Consider the following 19,289-nt stretch of genomic DNA (forward strand, 5'->3'; position numbering starts at 1 on the left):
GAGAGGGAGAAGCAGGCTTCCCGCGGAGCAGGGAGCCCGATGCGGGGCTCAATCCCAGGACCCTGGGATCATGACCTGAGCTGAAGGCAGACGCTTAACGACTGAGCCACCCAGGCGCCCCAAAGATTTATTTATTTGAGAGAGAGAGCACACGCACACAAGTTGGGGGGGGGGGACAGAGGGGGAGAGAAAGGGAAGAGGGAAAGAATCTTAAGCAGACTCCCGCTGAGCATGGAGCCTGACACGGGGCTCGATCTCATGACCCTGAGATTATGACCCAAGCCGAAATCAAGAGTCAGTCACCCTACTGACTGAGCCACCCAGGTGCCCCAAACTGTACCCTTAATCTTAAACATTTACTGTATACTTAGAACGGGCGCATTATATTATTTATAAAATACACTTCAATAAAATTGACAAGGGAAACCATCAGCATTCTAGAAATAGAACGTAGAACTTCCATACTAGCAGAGGGGGATACTGGAAGAAAGAGAATTAAATCAGAAAGCAAGAAACAGGAGGCTTAGGTGGTACCTGCCTGAACCAGAGATCAAGGGGTACCTGGGCCTTATTGTAGAGCCCTCAGCCCAGGTCCAGAGGACTGAGTGGGGGTGGCTAGAACAGGGTATATGGCCTGCAGGAGACCGAGAAGACCCAGCTTAGACATCTGTACTGTTTAAACTCCCCAGGTGATTTCACTGTGTGGCTACATTACGGAGTAGAGCACTACTCTGAGCCGAAGGATAAAGAGGCACAGAAGTCTTGCAAACCACCAGCTAAGCAGCCAGAGCCTGTCTCCAAAGCAATTGCCCCACTCCCTTCCGCCACCTACTCACCCCCTCCCCACCCGATTGCCCCTCTGCCTTACTCATATTTTCCTCCCTCTGTCTTTCTCTGACTTTTCCCCCAACCTTGCCTCCTTTTATCACTTACTTTTCCAAAGCTTGCCACCTAGCGTTAGCAACTAGACTTTTAGAAATTCTCATTAAGGGCGCCTGGGTGGCTCAGTTGGTTAAGCGACTGCCTTCAGCTCAGGTCATGATCCTGGAGTCCCGGGATCGAGTCCCGCATCGGGCTCCCTGCTTGGCAGGGAGTCTGCTTCTCCCTCTGACCCTCCTCTCTCTCATGCTCTCTGTCTCTCATTCTCTCTGTCTCAAATAAAGAAATAAATAAAATCTTTAAAAAAAAAGAAATTCTCATTAAATGGCCTTCTATTACATATATATTTCTCCAAAACCAAAGTCTGACTAAAGTAAAAAAAATTTTTTTAAGATTTATTTACTTATTTTAGAGAGAGAGTGCGCGTGTGGGAGAGTGGGGGGGAGGGGCAGAGGGAGAGGGACAATCTCCAGCAGACTCCCCAATGAGTGCAGAGCCCAACGTAGGGCTTGATCCCACAACCCCAAGATCATGACCTAAACCAAAACCAAGAGTAAGATGCTCAACCAACTGAGCCATCCAGGCGCCCCATAAAATAAAAGTTTTAAAATATATATGGGCTCCTACTTGCTTAATATTTCCTGTGCCTCACGTGGCCTAATAGAAAAAATTAATTCCCACCCCTGAACTCTGGTGACCAACCTCCCTGACTGGCAGGACAGCCCCAGTGTAGACCCCTCTCTCCTGCATGGGGAAGAGTCCTGGACTCCCTACCCTGTTCTGTGTTCCTGTGGATTTTCAACCGCTATAGAGTGGGGACTGGGGGGGAAATGGAGGCATGCAGAGTAATGCAGGTAATCCTCCTTTCCTCCTCTCCAAGAATGACTCCATCTGAAGTGAGGGAGCTTTCATGTAAACTCTGAGCAAAAGAATGGAGTAGCAGTGAGGCAATTAGCTGCAGGGACTGAACTCTGGAGAGGGTGGGAGGGCACCTACGCCAACCCGCCCCCTGCCAACACCAGAGGCCCCCTCCCGGTGCTGTGCCAGCCAATGAAAGAAGAAAACGCTTCTCTTTCTTCTGTCTCTCCTTTCCTTCCTTCTTCCTTCCTTTCTTCCTTTCCCTCCCTCCACCCCCACATCTGCCCTGCACCTCTTTCTTTTTTCTGCAGGAGACTCTTGTGAATGCCCAGAGATATATCTGAAGAAGCCAGGAGGCCTAGTATTTGAACCAGTGTCTGTTCTCACACGCCTTGAGCTAAGACTGTGGGCCCAGGGCTGCCATGTGGTACAAGCCCACTGGGCAAGTTCATATCGTCACTTCATATGAATGGCACCTCCTGGAATTGTGTAGTATACAACGTGTGCAGCCATGCATGGCAGCCTTGGTGGCCACCCTTTTCTTCCTTTGCCTGATGAGGGGATCTGACAAGAAGGAACGACATCCTTGCTCCAGTGTTTCTGCCCAGCCTCAGAGTGAATCAAGCTGTGTTCCTGGGGCCAAATCCCTCCAACCTGGTCACCCTCGGGACCTTGAAACATGTTTCTGGCCATCTTGCGCCCGGGTTGGAAATGGGGCAGAAATGCAGTAGAAATAGCCTTAGATCCCTCCTCACCAAGGAGCAGGAGCCAAACTGGCCAGGTCATCCTTGACCCCCAACTCCTCCCTCTAGTTGGCTCCCAGATTCAATCCTGGTGATGGTTCCCCATTCCCTGGCTGAGCTCACCCCTGCACCTGCTGACCAGTTTCTTGGCTAGGGAGACCAGCCTCCCCTTTCTAGCTCTCCCACCCTTATCTCATTACATCTTCCCGAACCTAATCTGAGCCAAGGTGGCATTTCCTACACTTCTGTGTGAATCAAGGTACCTCTCAACTCTGTACACCCATGTGCCTGCTTTAAACCTGCTGGCCTGAAGGGCAAACACCAGCCCCTGCACCCCGGGGTGGTGATCACAGAGTGAAACAGAGCTCTTGTTGTAGGCAGTTTTGCATATATGTGTGCATTTTTCTTGGGAGAGTGTCCATGGCTTTCATCAGCTTTTCAAAAAGGTCCACTTGGGTTAAGAACCACTGGAGGACAGCGGTGTACATCTTTACGTGGTTGGGGGTTAATGATCCGTCTCTTTAGAATGTAGGATCCCATTCATTTATTTGTCAAATACTTTTGGAGCATCTACTATCTGCTAGGCACGGCTCTAAACACTGAAGATACAGCAGCAAACAAAAGAGACAGAAATCTCTATCCTCCAGGAGCCAGAGACAGACTGGGGCTATCTGAGGCATTAAAGACAGACTGACTGAAGATTCTAAGCAAAGATTCCTCCACGATGATCTAAGAACTCTACAAAGTTCTAAATTATGAACTCTATGGGGGTCTTAATAAGTTACTGATGATGTCATCACAGCAGGGGTGATGACAGTGGCCATAGCGGGAGCTCAGGGGCCAGCCTGGGGCTACCCCAAAGGAAACCTCTCATTGCTGAGCCAAGACAGGGCTGGTGGTCTATGACGGGCAGCAATGGTGAGGAGAGAACCAAACTGGCCCCCCTCCCCATGCCAGCCCAAAGCACTGGGCCTTCTGAGGCCTGGCTCCTTCAGCCCTCCTGCTCATGTCCAGCTGGAGGCCTGGGGGTCCCAGGTCAGGCCAGGCTGGGGGCACAGGCTGGGATCAATTACCTACCTCCCAGCTGGGAGCCAGAATGAGGGTTTTCTTCCCAGAGTCAGGACGGGTGAGGCTTCCTCTAATAGGTGTCCCTGACTGAAAGAGCAATTGTGACTTTGGTCTAGAGAGGATGGAAGGGGAAGGCTGCAGCCCAAGAGAGCACTCTGGAGGAGAGGGCGGTAGAAGCAAGGGTTCAAGAGAGTATGGCATCCGGGCCACTGAAGGGCCCCAGGCAGCTCCGCGCTGGGTGGGATGGAGGTAGGGAGAAGAAGCCTGCAGAATGCTTATGGCCTGAGGGCCCCCAGATCACACCTAGTCAGAGTGGATCTCCTCTCTACAGACGTAAAATCTGGCCATGCTAGAGATGTTCCTGCTATTCAGAGGATCCCATGTGGGTCAGGAGAGATGAAAGACAGGGGGAGAGAGGGGCAGATTGCCCAGATCATAGCATGTGTCTGTGAAAGGGGCAGGAACCCAGGCCTCTGAGTTCCCAGCCAGGCGCCCTCTACCACTGCCCATCCCTGGCCAACAGACAGGTGCTCGCCCGCCCCACCCTCACTAGGAACACGCACACATTTGCAGGCACACACTTCCTGTGCTCCCCGATAAACAAACGCACTCTCTAGACACACCCATTGAGCTTCTGGGAATGCCGAGCCTATTTGCAGGAGGTAGCAGCACATGAGGAGAGCGCGTGGCCCGAGTTTAAAGAGCGAAGCATCAGTAATTAACAGGGAGACATGAGCACACCCATCAGTGGGAGCCCCGCCAGGATGGGGGCGTACCATCCCACAGCCTTCAGGAGGCTAAGCAGAGGATGGTGAGCAGTGAGGGGCACAGGGGAGGCCAGGGGCAAAGGAGAGTCAGCAGGCTGAAGGATGGAATTAGTAATCCAAACTGGCAGCCCAGGAGGCCCCCCCTTTATTCATGATAGCACTGAGCACTGCATCCAGGAGCCTGGCCATTTGCAAAAGTGTAGATTAGATGGAGGAATCTTTGCTTTTGGCCTCAGCTTAAGGAGAGAAACCTGTGCCTCAGCTCTCACAGCTCCCAGTCTGGTGAGGGTCTGAAGACCTGGGCCCTCTAAGGTCCTTCTGGGTTTGGGGCAGGCCCTGGGGCTAGACTGTTGCCTGATCCCCTCTACACTCCAATGTAAAATGAGCACCGCTCACCTCTGCCCCCCTTCCCCAAGAGCCCCAGAGAGACATACTGCCCCATCATATCCCAGAAACACCTATGAGAAGGGCCCAGCCCCAAAGTCCAGCTGCCATTCTGCAGGAGCTTTCTGGGGCCTGGAGGACTTAAGCAGGTCCCTGTAACATGGGAAGCAGGAGCCCCTCAGCATCTACCACTCCTCCTCCCTCAAGCCCCGGTCTGGAGCCCACGGTGGCTACTCTCCCTCACGGTCCTCCCCTCCAGCCTGGTCAGCTCCAGCCCTGTCCCCAGCCTGCCGCTGCTCCAGAGCCAGCCGTAGGGCGTGTCTCACGGTCTCCGCGTTGTTCAGAACATTGTATCGACTCAGAGCCACTAGCCGCTCAAACTCCTCAGGCTCATAGGTGAAGTTCATCATGCCATAGGGAGTGTCTGACCCGTTGACGACGAAGTCCCCGAAGGCCTTCTCCTCAGCTGTTTGTCGCTCCACACCTGTGGGTGGGAAGTGGAAAGAAGGCCCAGCTGGGGACATTCTGAGGCTAGGAGCTGCCAGGCCAGAAGGCCCCCCCTCTGCCCCATTGCCCTAGGATATCTGGCTGGACCCACATTTCCTCTCTCTCGACCATCAGGATGAGCTGGGCCAGTGTGAACACTGAGGCCCCGGAAGCAGAGGGCAGCAGTGGCCAGCTCGGGCCCTCCGGGAGGCACGCTTCAGTACGCGGTCCCGGGAGTCCACTCTCGGCACAGCACCCCACCACCAGACCCCAGCCCAGGGCCTCCCCTCACCTGGGGCCAGGTGTGTGCGGAAGGTACGGTTGACAAGGGGGAAGTGTAGCACGATGGGTGAGCGGGCGTCCTCGGTCTTGGCGAACACGTAGCACTCGCGGGGCTCCTCCAAGTCCTCAGGGAGCACCTCAATCCTTGGGAAGGGGATGCCTCGGTCCAGGCAGTACTTCTCTGTCATCTGTAGGACCTGGGCGGGGAGGCCAGCTTCTGACCCTGCCTCCTACCACCTGCGCTCACACAGCCCCGCGCCCCGCGCCCCGCCGCCCCCCCCACTAGCTGAGTGACTACAGGCAGGTGACATCGCCTTTCTGAGCCTGTTTCTTTACTTACAAAATAAAAACGGGAAAAATTCTAGTGGGGTGGTTGTGTAGATTAACGACAATCACCAGCGTTCTCACGGTCATTCCTCCCATAACCACCCCCTGCTTCCCTTCTCCTTCCTCCCTCTTAGGGGCTGATTTCAATGTCACCAGGTGGAGACAGCATGATTATAGAAGGTCAGATGGGAAGAGGCTTTATCCGTCATCTAATCCCAGGCTCTCCTTAGACCCAGGAGGATAAGGAGGAGGAGGAAGCCAGCAGCTCGACCAGAACCCTCATCCAGATGGTGGAACCTGTCCACTACCCCGCAGGGCTTGAGGGAGCTGCCACTGGAGATGCCCCAGGGGGAGCTGATGGTTCTGTTGTTACCCCAGTACCTAAGGGACAGGAGACCCAGACACAGGTGCAGACAGGAGCCAAGAAGGCTTTCAGAAACAGGCAGGGGCCAGAACAGGAGCCTTCTCTTCACCAGGATGGAAGACTCCTGAGGATTATCTTTGGCCTCTTCTCCCGACTCCCGCTCCAACCCATAGCCTCAGCAACCCCCTCCTCCAGCTAGGGAGACCAGTGCCACTAAAAGTCTTCACGAGGTACCCTCCCGCACATTAGAACGCAGGTCCTGCATGAAGGGCAATCTCCAAATGCCCAGCCAGGCTGCCTCGACAGACAACCTCAATTCCTCCCCACCACACACCTTACCTCAAAAGGGGCCTCCAGGGAGTAGTCAAAGGACAAAATGAGGTCCACCGCTCTCTGGGGCAGCAGGTTCAGTGGGAATGGAGAGTTGATGGCAAAGCCCCCATCTACCAGGCACAGGCAGTCCCGCATGGGAGTGAGCTGGTTGGGGAAGGCATCAGGGTGCGTAGCTGCAACAGGGACAGATGCTTGCTCTTCTCTTTGCATTGGGAACGCCCCTCTCTGTAGAGATCTCTCCTCCCCTGCTTCTGATGGCAACAGAGTCTCCACCCCAGCCCCTGGCCCTGCCTCCTAGCAGACATCCCAGTCCTTCGCCCTCAGCGCCCCCGGGGCAGCAGGAGTCCACAACCCAGCCCCCAGGGGAAAAGGCAGCGCAGGCCCCAGTGAGCCAGAGGTGCAGGCAGCAGGGGATCCCCACCCAGAGCAGCACCCACCTTTCCAGGCCATGAACTCCTGGCCAGCTACGTAGTCTTTGTGTAGGCAGAGGCCCCTGGTGAAATTAAAGTTCTCCGCGGAGGTAAAGCGGGAGGTGAATATGTCCAGCACAGCCTGGGAGAAGGGGCCCTGGGGGGTGAAGAGCCTGGTCTGCAGACGTGTGGGGCCATGCAGCTGGAGCTTCTGGCTGTCATCTAGATTGGGGTGGGAGGGTGAAAAATAGAAGTGGGGCCCTCCTTTGTCCAGTGGCCCTTATGGCTCAGGGGAACCCCTTTATCTCCTCCCCACATTCACCCCTCCTTTCCCCCCAGCTCCCAAGCCTCAGACTGCTGCTTCCCAGAACCTCTTTTAAATGACATTTTGTTTCAGGTTGCCTATATTTTGAAAGTTGCCTATGGCTTTGTATTTATTAAGTGCTCATTTATTTCCCCCTTTTGAAAATAAAGTTGTATATACAAAATTTCATCCAGTAAACACCCACTGAGGAGTACTGCGTGCTGGGCACTGTGCCAGGCACAAGGGATGTGAAGGTGAATAGGGCCTGGCCCTGGGAGAGTCACATAAAGAGATCATAAATCATAACAATGCCTCGAGGTAAGGACAGTGATGGAGGGTTTGCACAGTGCTGCGGGACTTTGGTGGTAAGACCCTCTATCAGCCTGGAGGGAGGGAGTAGAACAGAGAAGCCCCGTGACAAAATGATGTCTGACCTGAATCTTAAGGAATGAGCAGATGTTATCCAGGGAAGAAAAGTGGAAAAGGTATTCTGTGCATCAGGGAGCTCATGGGCCACTTATTAAAGAGCAGCCCCGAGGGGTATGGACAGACAGCCACCAGACGCACAGTGGTCCTGGGCTGAGTCAACATACTTGAACCCGAGCAGAGACTTCAAAGCTGTGGACTTATCATAGAGCACTCACAACTCCCACTGGCTTTTTTTTTTTTTAATATATTTTTTTAAAGATTGTTTTTATTTATTTGACAGAGAGAGAGACAGCGAGAGAGGGAACACAAGCAGGGGGAGTGGGAGAGGGAGAAGCAGGCTTCCCATGGAGCAGGGAGCCCGATGTGGGGCTCGATCCCAGGACCCTGGGATCATGACCCGAGCCTAAGGCAGACGCTTAACGACTGGGCACCCAGGCGCCCCTCCCACTGGCTGTTCTGACACGGCCTCCCCCGGCCCCCCAGGCACACTGTCTCCACAGGCCTCTGGAGACCCTAAGCTAGAAGTCATTTCCTCAGGACTTCTCTGAACCCAGCGGGACAGCCAAGGTCTGCACCATCCCTTCCATCGTCCTTCATGCCTCAGCCAGGGCCCTGAAGAGAGGGCTGTGGGGAGGTCAGGGTGTCTACCCTCACCTGTGATGTTTACTTTCCCTCTGTGCCCGTCCAAGAAGCTGAGGCCTGAGCCCGCAGTCTTCAGGAAGATCTCCTCCACGCTGGCTGCAAAGGCACTGCCCCACATACCTACGGGGAAAGGCAAGGCCCTGGGCCCTCACAACTGCCCCCATCTCAGGGCCCGGCCCCGCCCCTGCCGCATCCCCAGCCCTCCAGCCCAGACTCACCCTGCAGGTAGCAGATCCGGGGCTCGGGCCAGGGCTGCAGCAGATGCCCCATGAAGAACTCAGAGCCAAAGAGCTCAGTGGGGACGTAAGCCCCATACTTGGGGAAGCCGACCTCATGGGGGGTGAACTCGCACCACTCTGGGGGCCCAGAGTGAAGGGAATGTTACCCAGGGCCTTTCGCCAGGACCCCAGGGTTTCCCCTCACACTCGAGTGCCTGAGCAGGAATCAGACTTGCCACGAGCAGGAGGCAGCAAGCCCACTGTGCGCCAAGGCTCCCGTCTGTTCACTGCCAGCACTGGCCTCTCACACCCTCCTACCGACCACCGCCTCCACCTGCTTCCCGGGTCCCCACAGCCAGGCACCTGCGAAGTCTTCCCCGCTGATGTGGGTGAGGACATTGATGCTGGCGTAGATAGGGTAAGGGTTCTGGCCCTGGCTGACAGCCTCCTGCTGGTCAGACAGCCTGGCGGGGTTTTCCTGGCAGGCAGGAAGGGAGGCACTTGGCTTTTGGGGAGCTCCCTTCGCCCATCCCCAGGGCGTGAGGCCCGATACCCTTCAGGGGACGGCTTGCCCACCAGAGACTGGGGCTGGCAAGGCTGGTGCTCTAGAAATAGCTCTCTAAGGGCCAGGCTTTCGGCTGCAGCCCAGGTAAGGCCACGGTGAGTTTTGTGCAATTCCAGGGGCATTGGGAACACTCTCCCCACTTCTTTCCTGTTTAAGAAAACATATTAGAGCCCAAGGGAGTCAGTGACCTTTTTTAAAGGAAAAACTGAAAAAAAAAAAAAAAAATCCAGTTTACGTTCTTCAAAAAATAAATCATTCAAAAATATGGATTCTTTTCTTAGACATGAGAAATCACTTGTGATTTACATCCACACCCTGGTGGGCCAGGCCCCCAGGCCTGAGACCCTCACTCAGCTCTGACTCCTCTCATCTCCCAGCTTGTGCAGGGCCTGCAGCCCTAGGAGCAGGGGGCAGCTTGGCCGGTGGGCAGGAGAGGCGTTCGGCCGAGGCTGCAGGTTGGAACCCTTGGAACACTTTCAAAACACACGAGTGTTAGCGCTCGAACCCAGACCAATCCCAATCAGTATCTCCAGAAGTGGGGCCCAGGCCTGGGTGTTTCTGAAAGGCAGTGCAGGTGATTTTTTTTTTTTTTTTTAATGATTTTATTTATTTATTTGACAGAGACACAGCAAGAGAGGGAACACAAGCAGGGGGAGTGCGAGAGGGAGAAGCAGGCCTCCCTCTGAGCAGGGAGCCCGATGAGGGGCTTGATCCCAAGACCCCGGGATCATGACCTGAGCCGAAGGCAGCCGCTTAACGACTGAGCCACCCAGGCTCCCTGGTGCAGGTGATTCTAATATGCAGACCGACCCGAGAACTGCAGACCCGCCTCTCCCTTCAGGGGTTAGGGGCCAGGAAAGAGGGAGCGAGGTCAGCCCACTCTTGTCCTCAGAGAGCTCAGACCTAAGGGATAGCTTTGCAAATATTCCATCTTAGCCTAGCCATGAAGGCAGAAGCACGTGCTGGTGAGTCAAGGGTGGAAAGGAGCCAGGTTTGTTTATTATGTGTTCTTCTCTTACCTCCTGGTAGAGGAAATACTCAATGAGGAGACCCCAGAGATCGATGAGGGAAACACTGCGGCCACTGCCTTCCAGGCTCCCCAGTTCCTGGGCGTAGTACTGTAGGCGCTCCAGGGACATGGCCCCCATCTTACTGCTGCAGACCCGAGCCTGGGCATGTTCAATGGGGCCCTGCAAGGCCACCTGGGACCAGGCTGGGTCTCGGTAGAGGGTGGAGATGCACCTAGGCATAGAGAACATTGGGGCAGTGGCGCAAGGAGCACAGCAAGGGGAGAGAGAGATGCGAGTGTCTGCACGTGCCCCACCTCTCCATCCCTTGTACCCACTGCCCTGCCCCACCCACTCAAGGAGGGCTGGGAACGCGGTGCCTTCCTGCCCCTCCGAACCCCCTTGGAGGCAGGATCCCAGCACCCTCTCAGGGAATCCACCAGACCACCGGTCACACTCCTGCCCCTTAAGGGCTCTCCTTTACTCTGCCCCCTGCCCGCACCTCACGTACCAGGTAGACCCAGAGACCCCACTCAGGTAGGTCACGGTGTCCAGGAGGCCGAGTTCCTGCAGCCCTGCCAGGCTGCCGTACAGGGAAGACATTGCTCGGGTCCCACCTCCCGAACCCAGCACAGCCACCACAGGCACCTGAGCGCAACGATATCACAACAACGCTGACCACCACTGTCGTTTAGGTACTATTGCTTACAGTGTCAGACCCTGGTCTAAGAGCCTTATACGTCTATCTCATTGAATCCTCACAGCAACCCATGGGATCCCCATTTTACAGAGTAGGAAACTGAGGCACAGGAAGGTTGGATAATGTGCCCACAGTCTTACAGGTGGTAAGTGACGGGCTGTGAAACCAAAGCGGTATGACTTCGGAGATGGCTCTTAACCATCGCACCGGGAAAGAGAGTAACTGGAAGGTAGACTGGATTTCACCCAAATCCGTTAGAGCAGGGTTTCTCAGTCTTGGCAGTAATGATCATTTGGGACTGGGCAATTCTTTGTCATGAGGGGCTGTCCTGTATGTTGTAGGATGCTTAGCAGCATTCCCGGCCTTTACCCACTAGATTCTAGTAGCATCCCTCTCCCCTGCCCTAGTGGTGGCCATAAAGCATGTCTCTAGATAGTGACAAGCGTCCAGTCAAGAAGCACTGGGCTAAAGTGGCAAAGACCGCCAAGCAGCCTGGACCTGCCCCAGACATGAGAGGCACCCAGATGTCTCTTCAGGATCAGAGGTGCCTGGTGGGATCCGACTAGAAGCTTTTTGGCTGCTCAGCTTTTCCATAAGGCTTTGGCTCATTCTGCCCCCGGACTTTTGGTTCCCTTCCCTGCCCTCCTTTCTTCTGTCTTGAAAGAAATGCTCCCTAGCCAGCACTCAGCAAGGGCACTGTCCCTCCGGAGGGCTGGAGGACACAGAGCTCCCCAAAAGCCAGGTCTGTGCCTTCTCTGTCCTCACCCTACAGAGTGGAGAGCTGGCACAGGGCAGGCAAGACCAAAGGAACGGTCTGGGCTTGCTCACCTTGTCAGTGCCGGGAACTGGCTCCAACTCCCGAGCACACTTGCAGCGAGGAGGAAGCCACCAACTTGTTCCTGATTTACCATAGCTCTCTCCCTTGGTACCGCCTTCCTGCCTGCCTCCCGGCCACAGGCTCCCATGGACCCTCCACTTCCAAACCCCTTTGTCCACGGTTATGGACCGAATTGTGCCCCGCCCCTGCAAATGCCTATGTCGAAGCCCCAGTGTGACTACATTTGTAGAAAGGGCCTATAAGGCCATTATATAGGTTATGTAAGGTCACAACAGTGGGACTTTTATCTAATGGTACTGGAGTCCTTGTAAGAAGAGGAAGAGAGAAATTGCCCTTTACCCTCTGTACCTGCTCAGAGGAAGGGCTATGTGAGGACACAGCAAGAAGGTGGCTGTCTGCACATCAGGAAGAGAAGCCTCACCAGAAACCAACCCTGATGGCACCTTAATCTTGAACTTTCAGCCTCCAGGGGAGAAAATAAATGTTTGTTGTCTAAGCCGCCCAGTCTGTGGTGTTCTGTTACGGCAGCCCGAGGGGACTAATACACCTCGCTTGGCCAGGGCTGCTCGTCCCTCATTACACACGGGGTCCTGATTCTCCTAATTTTGCCTACGGCTCAGGCTAACAAGCCTGCCCCTTCCTCCTCTGTTCCCTGCCCTTCCTCAAGGCTTCCTGTCGCCTCTTGGCCACACAGTCCTCTCAAGGGGAGAGGGTGGATGTGACCCTGGTGACCCTGGGGGCCACCTCCTCCATTTCATACCTGGCTACTGTCAGGAGCCTGGCTCAATCCCAGCACCCGCTGTAGGGCCTTGGACACGATCTGCTTCCTCTTGTCCAGAAACTCCTGTTCCCCGTCACACAGGCCAAAGCCAAGGCGCAGGTCAAGGTCTCCAGAGCTGCCTCAGATGGGGGTGGGGGTGGGGTACTGGGCAACTGTTCACTGGTGGAGAGCCTCGGACCCAGCCCATTTTTCACAGTAGCAGACCCACATCCCGTGGAACCCCTTAGAAAGACCTCACCGGAACCAGACATGCCCTCTACCACCCAGGCTGAGTCGAGGCAGCAGAAGAACCCCTACCTTCCAGCCTAGCCCAAGAGCCTTCCTCCTGAAGTCAGCCTTCCTCACCTCATTTCTGCCTTCATACTCAGAACCACCTCCTGGTCCTGAAAGAGACAAGAGCCCCATCCCTGAGTGTCCTGAGTGGGATTCTCCCACCTGCAGCCCCTGTTGCTCTGGTGGCTCTGGCCCCAATGTGAGCATTATGACTGAAGTCCAGGCTGGCCTGATCTTGACCCCCTCCCTCTCAGGCCCCTTGACCTTCCTCGCAGGCCCCTCCCCCAGCCCCCTTTTGAGAGCAGGCAGGGGTCCCTCAGGCACCCAGAGAGAGCCTTACCTCCCCCAGGTCCACGAAATGCCTTTCCTCCTGGCCTAAGGCCAAAGAAGAGAGCAGGATGCCCCCGTCACCCAGCTTGCTGGTCTGGGTCTCTAGCTCAGCACTTGGGTCACCCTGCAGAGAAGAAAACACCCTTCATGACCCTTCATGGTGAAGGAAAACATGCCTCCATGGTGGCCCTGGGACGCCCCTCTCGGCTGGACTGATTCTCTCATCCATACCTTCCCAGACTATGGGCTCACTCACCTGCAGGACTGTGAGCTTCTCCCCCAGGTCCACATCCAGCCTGGAGCTGATCACTGGATTCACGTGAAAGGTGAAGGTGGCTGGCAGGCCTCCCTCTTTGGGGGGTTGCAGGGGCAAGAACTGTGGCTTCTCATAGGCCCCAGGCACTGTCAGCTGAATCTGCCTAGAGCCTGGGAAAGAGGGCCCAGGTGAGGGCCTAGGTGAGGGGGTGAGAATGGGGGGGATGGGTGGCACATGATGGTAGCACCCTGAACAGCAACTCCCCTTTCTTTCCCCTTAGAAATGCCAACTCATCGCTCCGCTCACTCTCTGGCTCTGTGCCCCAGCAAAGACATCATGAAGGACCTTGAGGTCCTTTAACCTGCCCTGGTCAGAACTGGGATCCTGGGGGGGAGTGGGAACCACACAGTGCCTAGGGAAGGGGGAAGGGCAGGGAGGGAGAGGGCTCCTTGCCCAGACTTTATGGGGCTGATGATTTTGAGATTATTATATTAAGTATATAAAATATAATTCTATAATAATTATAATGTTATAATTATCACACATTATTATATTAATTAGCAGTCTTCAACTGATAGTTGCCCCATCTCTTGCCTCCGCTCAAGCTCTGGGCTCACCACTTTGGGGAAGGTTTGTAGCCAGGGAGAAAACAAATAGGCAGCAAGCTGTCCTGTCCTTTATTTCCAAAGTGTACGACCTTGCAAGAAGAGAGGGTGTGCAGAGGAGGTGAGAGGAAGAAGTGGGTGGGTAGAGACTTGGAGAAGCAGGGAGAACCAGCCCAGGCTGGAAGGAGGTGAAGAGGGAGGCCTGTGGGCTCACCCTGTTCCAAGTAGCTTTCTGGGGAGGAGGCAAAACCCCCAAGAGAAATGCGCATGACGCTCAGACAGTGGGGACTCCAGACCTTAAACATGACTTGGGAGCAACAGATACCCAGAGAGTCCAGGATGACAGATGCTTCGGGAACAGAGGTCCACATGGAATCTCTCCCCCAACACACCCTCTTTGGCACTAAATGAGACCTGGAGACGTGACATGACCCCAGATGGGTGGGGATTAGAGAAAATAAGGAAACAGTGGTTTATGGCTGGAGATTGCTATGTGCTATTCCGAGGCAGAGACAATAGGATCTGTGGTGGAGAGAGCAGACAGGCCCCCAAGTGCCACCGACCTGGGTCTGGTCCTGGCTCTCCCACTTTCAGGCTGTGGGACCTCAAGTGAGTTTCTTGTTTGAGCCACGGTTTCGTAAGTTAAGTGGATAATAGTTGTACTTTACGGGGTTGTTATGAGAATTAAAGATAAAAGATGTGAAATGCTGAGCACAGTGCCTGGCTCACAGTGAGTGCCGGAACGTTCCGTGGACTCATCCTGTGGGCTCAGACTCTCAGCGTCAGAGGGGACCTTAGCTGTCCCACAGCTTCTGCTCTGCTCCAGCATCCGGAACCCCCATCCCCATCCTGAGTGGCTGCCCCCTACGGCACACTTCATCAGTGGCCCTAGTCCTTCACTCCTGGAATTCCCATACTTTGCCGTGTGACTTCAGTTCCTCCCGCTGAGAGGCCAGCTGGATTGCCGGCCCTCCAACTTTAGGGTCAGCCTTGGGATGTGTCTTGGCTAGCAAAATGTCAGTTAGTGGCTGTGATGTGACCAAAGGCTTGAAAACCACCTGCTCATTTTGGCTCGCTCTTCAGACCACGACTGGCCCGCGGGCCACAGAGGTGGATGAGGGACCTATGGCACAAAGCCAGGTCCCTCCTGCCAAGCCCAGCCTAGATCAGCCAAGCATCAGCTGACCATCCGACACGTGAACTAAATAAATGCTCCCTGTTGTCTGCCCCTGAGACTCAGGGTTGCTTTTTGCAGAGCAGTGGTTGGACTGATAAAACTCTATGCTTGAACACTTCCAGGGACAGGAAATGCACTACCTTCAGAGGCAATCCATTCCATCCTTGGTCCGCTTTGAGTGGTGAAACATTTAAGAACTGCCTGCCTTGGACCCACCTTCTAGAAATCAGCAGCCCCCAACCCCCAGGAGAGAAGGCAAGACCCAAGGCCATGGGCCAGACTCACCATACTCTCGATGTGGGGCTGTGCCATCTTCCCCGAGGGTGCCCTGGATTCTCAGACAGGGGTGAGCCTGAGGAAAGCAGAGGCCGCTGGGAGCCAACAGTTCACGGGGCCCTCCCTGCACAGGGCCCAGACCAGGGCGGAAGGAGGGGTATCTGGGGTGGGGCCCACATAACAACTTTGCCAGGGCCTGTGCCTTGTTGGTAGGAGTCTTCTGTAGCAGCACCCCTCCCAGGACTCAGAAGAAGTGGCCCTGGTGGGAAAGGGGAAGGAGGAGAGGGTCTCTGATAGCCATGTCTTCAGCAGTCCCAGCAGCCAGGGGCCCCAGTGCACAGGGGAGGAAGGAGGGCTTCTGAGCTGGCCACTCTGACTTGAAGAAGCTTCTTGCCCTGACCCCTGGAGATGGCTCCCTAGCACATTTCCCCTCTCAGGAGGGTTCGAGTGTCCTTCAGAGGCAAGGGGGCATGGTAGGCTCAATCATGGACTCCCAGTCCTGGACAGCCCCAAGCTTGCCTTCCCTACTCACCACCAGGACCCCATTGGTGATGACTTCAGATGCAGGCACCTGGCTGCAAAAGATGATGGGCTCATGGGACATCTGGCTCCCTTTGAGAGAGCTGTTACTCTAATAATGTGACTAAAGCAGCTGGAAGAGCCTGGGGAGCATGGCCAGGTTTGGGTAGGAGTGGGCCTGTCGCCAACACTCAAATGGGTGTCTGGACTAGGACCTTCCCTCTCAGGCCAGGTCAGGGCAGAACCTGGTGACTGAGAGCCGGAGCTGTCCATGATTCTTGGCGTAAATGAGAGGGCATGGGCACCACCTGGACTCACCTCTTCTCGAGAACAAATTCCACCTGCAGCTCCTGTAAGTCCTACATGAATGAAGCAAGGAAGAGTTCATTTTCAAAGAGCTCGGAAAGCATCAGAGACCATCCCTGCCCCCTACCCTGCTCAGCTCCAAGGACTAGAAGAGGTGACTGTTGTCGTGGCTTCTCATGGGCACAAGAGGGGGAGCATCTTCATGAGGAGCTTCATGCATTCAAGACTGTCTGCCAGGCCCTGTTCCTGACACTGAGAGTTTGGTGGTCGCCAAGCCAGACAAAGTGCTCTGCCCTCAAGGAGCTCACATTTTGGCTCCACTCAGGGAAGAAATATTTGAGGGGAAACCTTTGTAGGGTCAGTGGTGTAGGATAGAGGAGGGTCTGTCTTGGAGGCCTGGCCTGTGCTGACCTCAGTGCCCTGTGCCAGACTTCCTCTCCTTGAGTTCAGTTCATTGCTGGCACAGGTGGGGTGGCTCACCTGGTGGTTGAGTAGGAAGGTGTGTCTGTAGGGTTGGCCAGGCTTGAGGCTCCTCAGGTCAAACAGTAGCAGGGAGAGCTGGTCACTGTCCAAGATATCCTTATCATAGAGGGTGAGCTCCAGAACATTCTGGGAATGGCAGGTGAGAGATGGGAGCCTGAGGCAGGGCAGGAGGGCAGACAGCCCTCTCCCTCCACTGCCCGGGCCCTTTGCTGGCCCTCACTTTCACAGCACCGTGGATCCGGTAGTGGAAGGTCTCATTCCACTTGGGGTCACTGCAGTTGGCCACCATCCTTGTCCGGGTGGGGCTGGAGGACGCAGTGGGCAGGCACAGCTGCACGTAGCAATCGGCTTTGGACACTGCAGGTGGGATGGGGGAGGGGTTTTCATCGTCTAGCTCTTATTGTTGGAAAGGTTCCCCGGAGAAGGCTGGGGCAGGAGGGGAAGGAGCTGAGGGAGGGACAAGGAGATGTGGGGAGAGCCAATGTCCTTAACTCCATCTGGACTGGTTACACCTCCCTTTCAACTGAATCCTGTAGTGGCCAGTTGAAAAGACCACATGGCCGCACAGACCGTTGAGTAATCCCCTGAAAGGACCTGATTCAGGCAATGACGTCCCCTTGCATGGTGACCATTGGTGTGGAAAGCGGCTGGAGAACAGATGCTGATTTCTGGCAACAGCGGGCCTCAGCTCAGTCAGGATGGTACTGCCCCACTTGCTAGACTCAAGGAGGAGTCCGAGGTCTGCACAGACCGCCCCCCTCCAGCCCCTGCCTGCCTGCCCCGGAGCTCCCTCACTGGGGAGGACTCCCTCCACAGTCAGCACTACCCCTCTGCTCCACACCAAACACACACACGCACACACACACACACAACTTCAAGCCAGTTCCTGCTGAACTCTGGGGAGGCCCCAGGGAAAGGAAGGGGAGAAAGGGTGGAAATGGGGGTCACTCACGCAGATCTGTGCCCTGGATATTTCTGGCCCTCAGCACCTTCACCTGGAGGTCATAGTATGGGTGGGTTTCCTGCTGAAACAATAGAACTCTGGAACTCAGTTCTGGGAAGCTGGGTGGGGGGCCTGATCTCCCCCCTGTGGTGGTGCCCAGCTCAGGCTTCCCTCGTCCCCTCACAGAGCAGCAGCCTGGCCCAGGGTCACTGAAGTCGCTGTGCCTGGGACCTGAGAGGCCTTGGGGCACTGGGACACTCGGAGTTCAGCATGTCGGTGATGAACCTGGACTTTGGAGTCAAGTCATGCTGGGTTCAAATCTAAGCTCCACCATGGACTAGCTGAATGGCCTTGGGCAAATTACTTGATTTCCCCATGCCTCATTTTCCCCATCTATAAACAGGGGTTTACAATCCCATAGGGTTGTGGTGATTTTTAAATGAGAAGTTCTATAAAGTGGCTGGTATTAGTGCTTCATATATGTAGCCATTGTTACTAATTACGGTTGTGATGCACCACAAATGGGCAGCTCCCCTCACCTCTGTGCTGCTGCTAAGAGCTTGGGAGCCTAAGTGAGAGCTGGAGGAATGCACCCAGGAGATTAAAGATCAGAAGAGAAAGCCGTGATCGACCCCACCCGCCAGCTCACTGACGAAGGCCACACCCCCAGGAGGCCGCAGGTGAAGGGAAACCAGGTGTCACCCAGCTTGTTCTGGTCCGATGAGTCCCTAAGGAGACATCTTGGGCCCAAGAGAGGTAACAACAGACTGCACTCTCCTGGGAGTGAGGTCATCCCCTCAAAAGCCCAGCAAGCACCTTCCTCCTTACCCCCTGGGGCACTCTACGGCCAAGCTGGGGCATTCTGGGCAAAGCCAACAGCTGCAAGTATCATGGGGGCGGGGAGGGGGATTATTTCCAAAAGCCAAGGTCTTGGCCAACCTCTTTAATTTAAGCTCCACCAGGTTGGCTAGAGCAAATTGGTCCCAGCCCAGATCAGAACCCAATCCCGGGCTGGCCTGTCTTCACAGGGCCCTGTGCTCCCAAGGCTCCTGCAGTCCACACTTCCCAGGGGAGACCAGGTACTTTACCCGCCATTGCCTCCACTGAGGTCCGCTCTTCTCCCTCTTATGCAGCAGCACTGCCCCCAGGAGGGGCAGCCCCTTGCCTGCCAGCCACCTTGGCCAGAGCACCCAGTGCATGGCCAGGCAGCACGGTTCTCGGCTGGAAGCCTGCTTTCCAGAGCCACCCTGCTCTCCTCTGGCTCCACTCACTGCTAGCTCAGATCTGACAGGAAATGTTGAGGGTGGAGCTGGCCACTCCTGAGGACTCAGGGTTGGGTGGCCTGCTGGGGCTGGAGGTGGGGTTTGATGTGCTCCAGGAAGTGACTGGAGTCCAATTCCCTTACGCAGGAGACACTTCAGTCCCTCTCCAAGAGGATGAGGAACTGGTATTCTGGTTCCCAAAACACGGCCCCTGGTTATCATGGGGCTGCTTATGGAAATAGATACCTGAGCCTCACCGCCTAGATGATTTGATTTCGTGGGTGTGGGTAGAACCCAGGTGTTCCTATTTCCAACAAGCCTTCTAGAAAATGCTGACACAGCAGGTGCTGGGGATGGAAGGCAGGAAGTGCTGCACCGGCCTCGTCTCCTCCAGCTAGAAAAAAGTCCTAAAACCGTCTGCCCTTCAAGTCCCACCTTGCCCACAGCTCTTAAGCAGAAACATGGAAATCTCTG

At 55.2% G+C, this 19,289-nt stretch overlaps 1 protein-coding gene across 1 annotated transcript; it reads right to left on the reverse strand.

Moving 5' to 3' along the window:
- Nucleotides 1-4,423: 4,423 nt before the first annotated feature.
- Nucleotides 4,424-18,964, reverse strand: PLA2G4F (phospholipase A2 group IVF). The gene is made up of 20 exons (XM_081830970.1): nt 18,642-18,964; nt 17,563-17,635; nt 16,831-16,967; nt 16,608-16,736; nt 16,140-16,180; nt 15,835-15,877; nt 15,312-15,378; nt 13,245-13,414; nt 12,999-13,112; nt 12,731-12,768; nt 12,365-12,500; nt 10,578-10,714; nt 10,079-10,301; nt 8,858-8,972; nt 8,495-8,632; nt 8,289-8,396; nt 6,929-7,123; nt 6,498-6,664; nt 5,478-5,664; nt 4,424-5,183 (listed from the first exon to the last, which is right to left on the reverse strand). Exons 1-20 carry the CDS (start codon nt 18,750-18,752, stop codon nt 4,930-4,932), a joined length of 2,583 nt encoding a protein of 860 aa, XP_081687096.1. The 5' UTR covers nt 18,753-18,964; the 3' UTR covers nt 4,424-4,929.
- Nucleotides 18,965-19,289: the final 325 nt, after the last annotated feature.

This window comes from Leptonychotes weddellii, chromosome 9 (assembly GCF_054177405.1).
Source record: "Leptonychotes weddellii isolate Sample4059 chromosome 9, ASM5417740v2, whole genome shotgun sequence".
Classification (NCBI taxonomy): Eukaryota; Metazoa; Chordata; class Mammalia; order Carnivora; family Phocidae; genus Leptonychotes; species Leptonychotes weddellii.

What these genes read in the sequence shown, in the direction of transcription:
- PLA2G4F (XM_081830970.1), bottom strand. Translation starts at nt 18,752, where the DNA reads ATGCACTGGGTGCTCTGGCCAAGGTGGCTGGCAGGCAAGGGGCTGCCC. An exon ending in AGTATGAAGGCAGAAATGAG is followed by an intron (nt 12,501 to 12,730) that starts GTGAGGAAGGCT and finishes CATCTGAGGCAG; the next exon opens with CTCTGGAGACCTTGACCTGC. An exon ending in CAGCGGGGAAGACTTCGCAG is followed by an intron (nt 8,633 to 8,857) that starts GTGCCTGGCTGT and finishes CTGGGCCCCCAG; the next exon opens with AGTGGTGCGAGTTCACCCCC.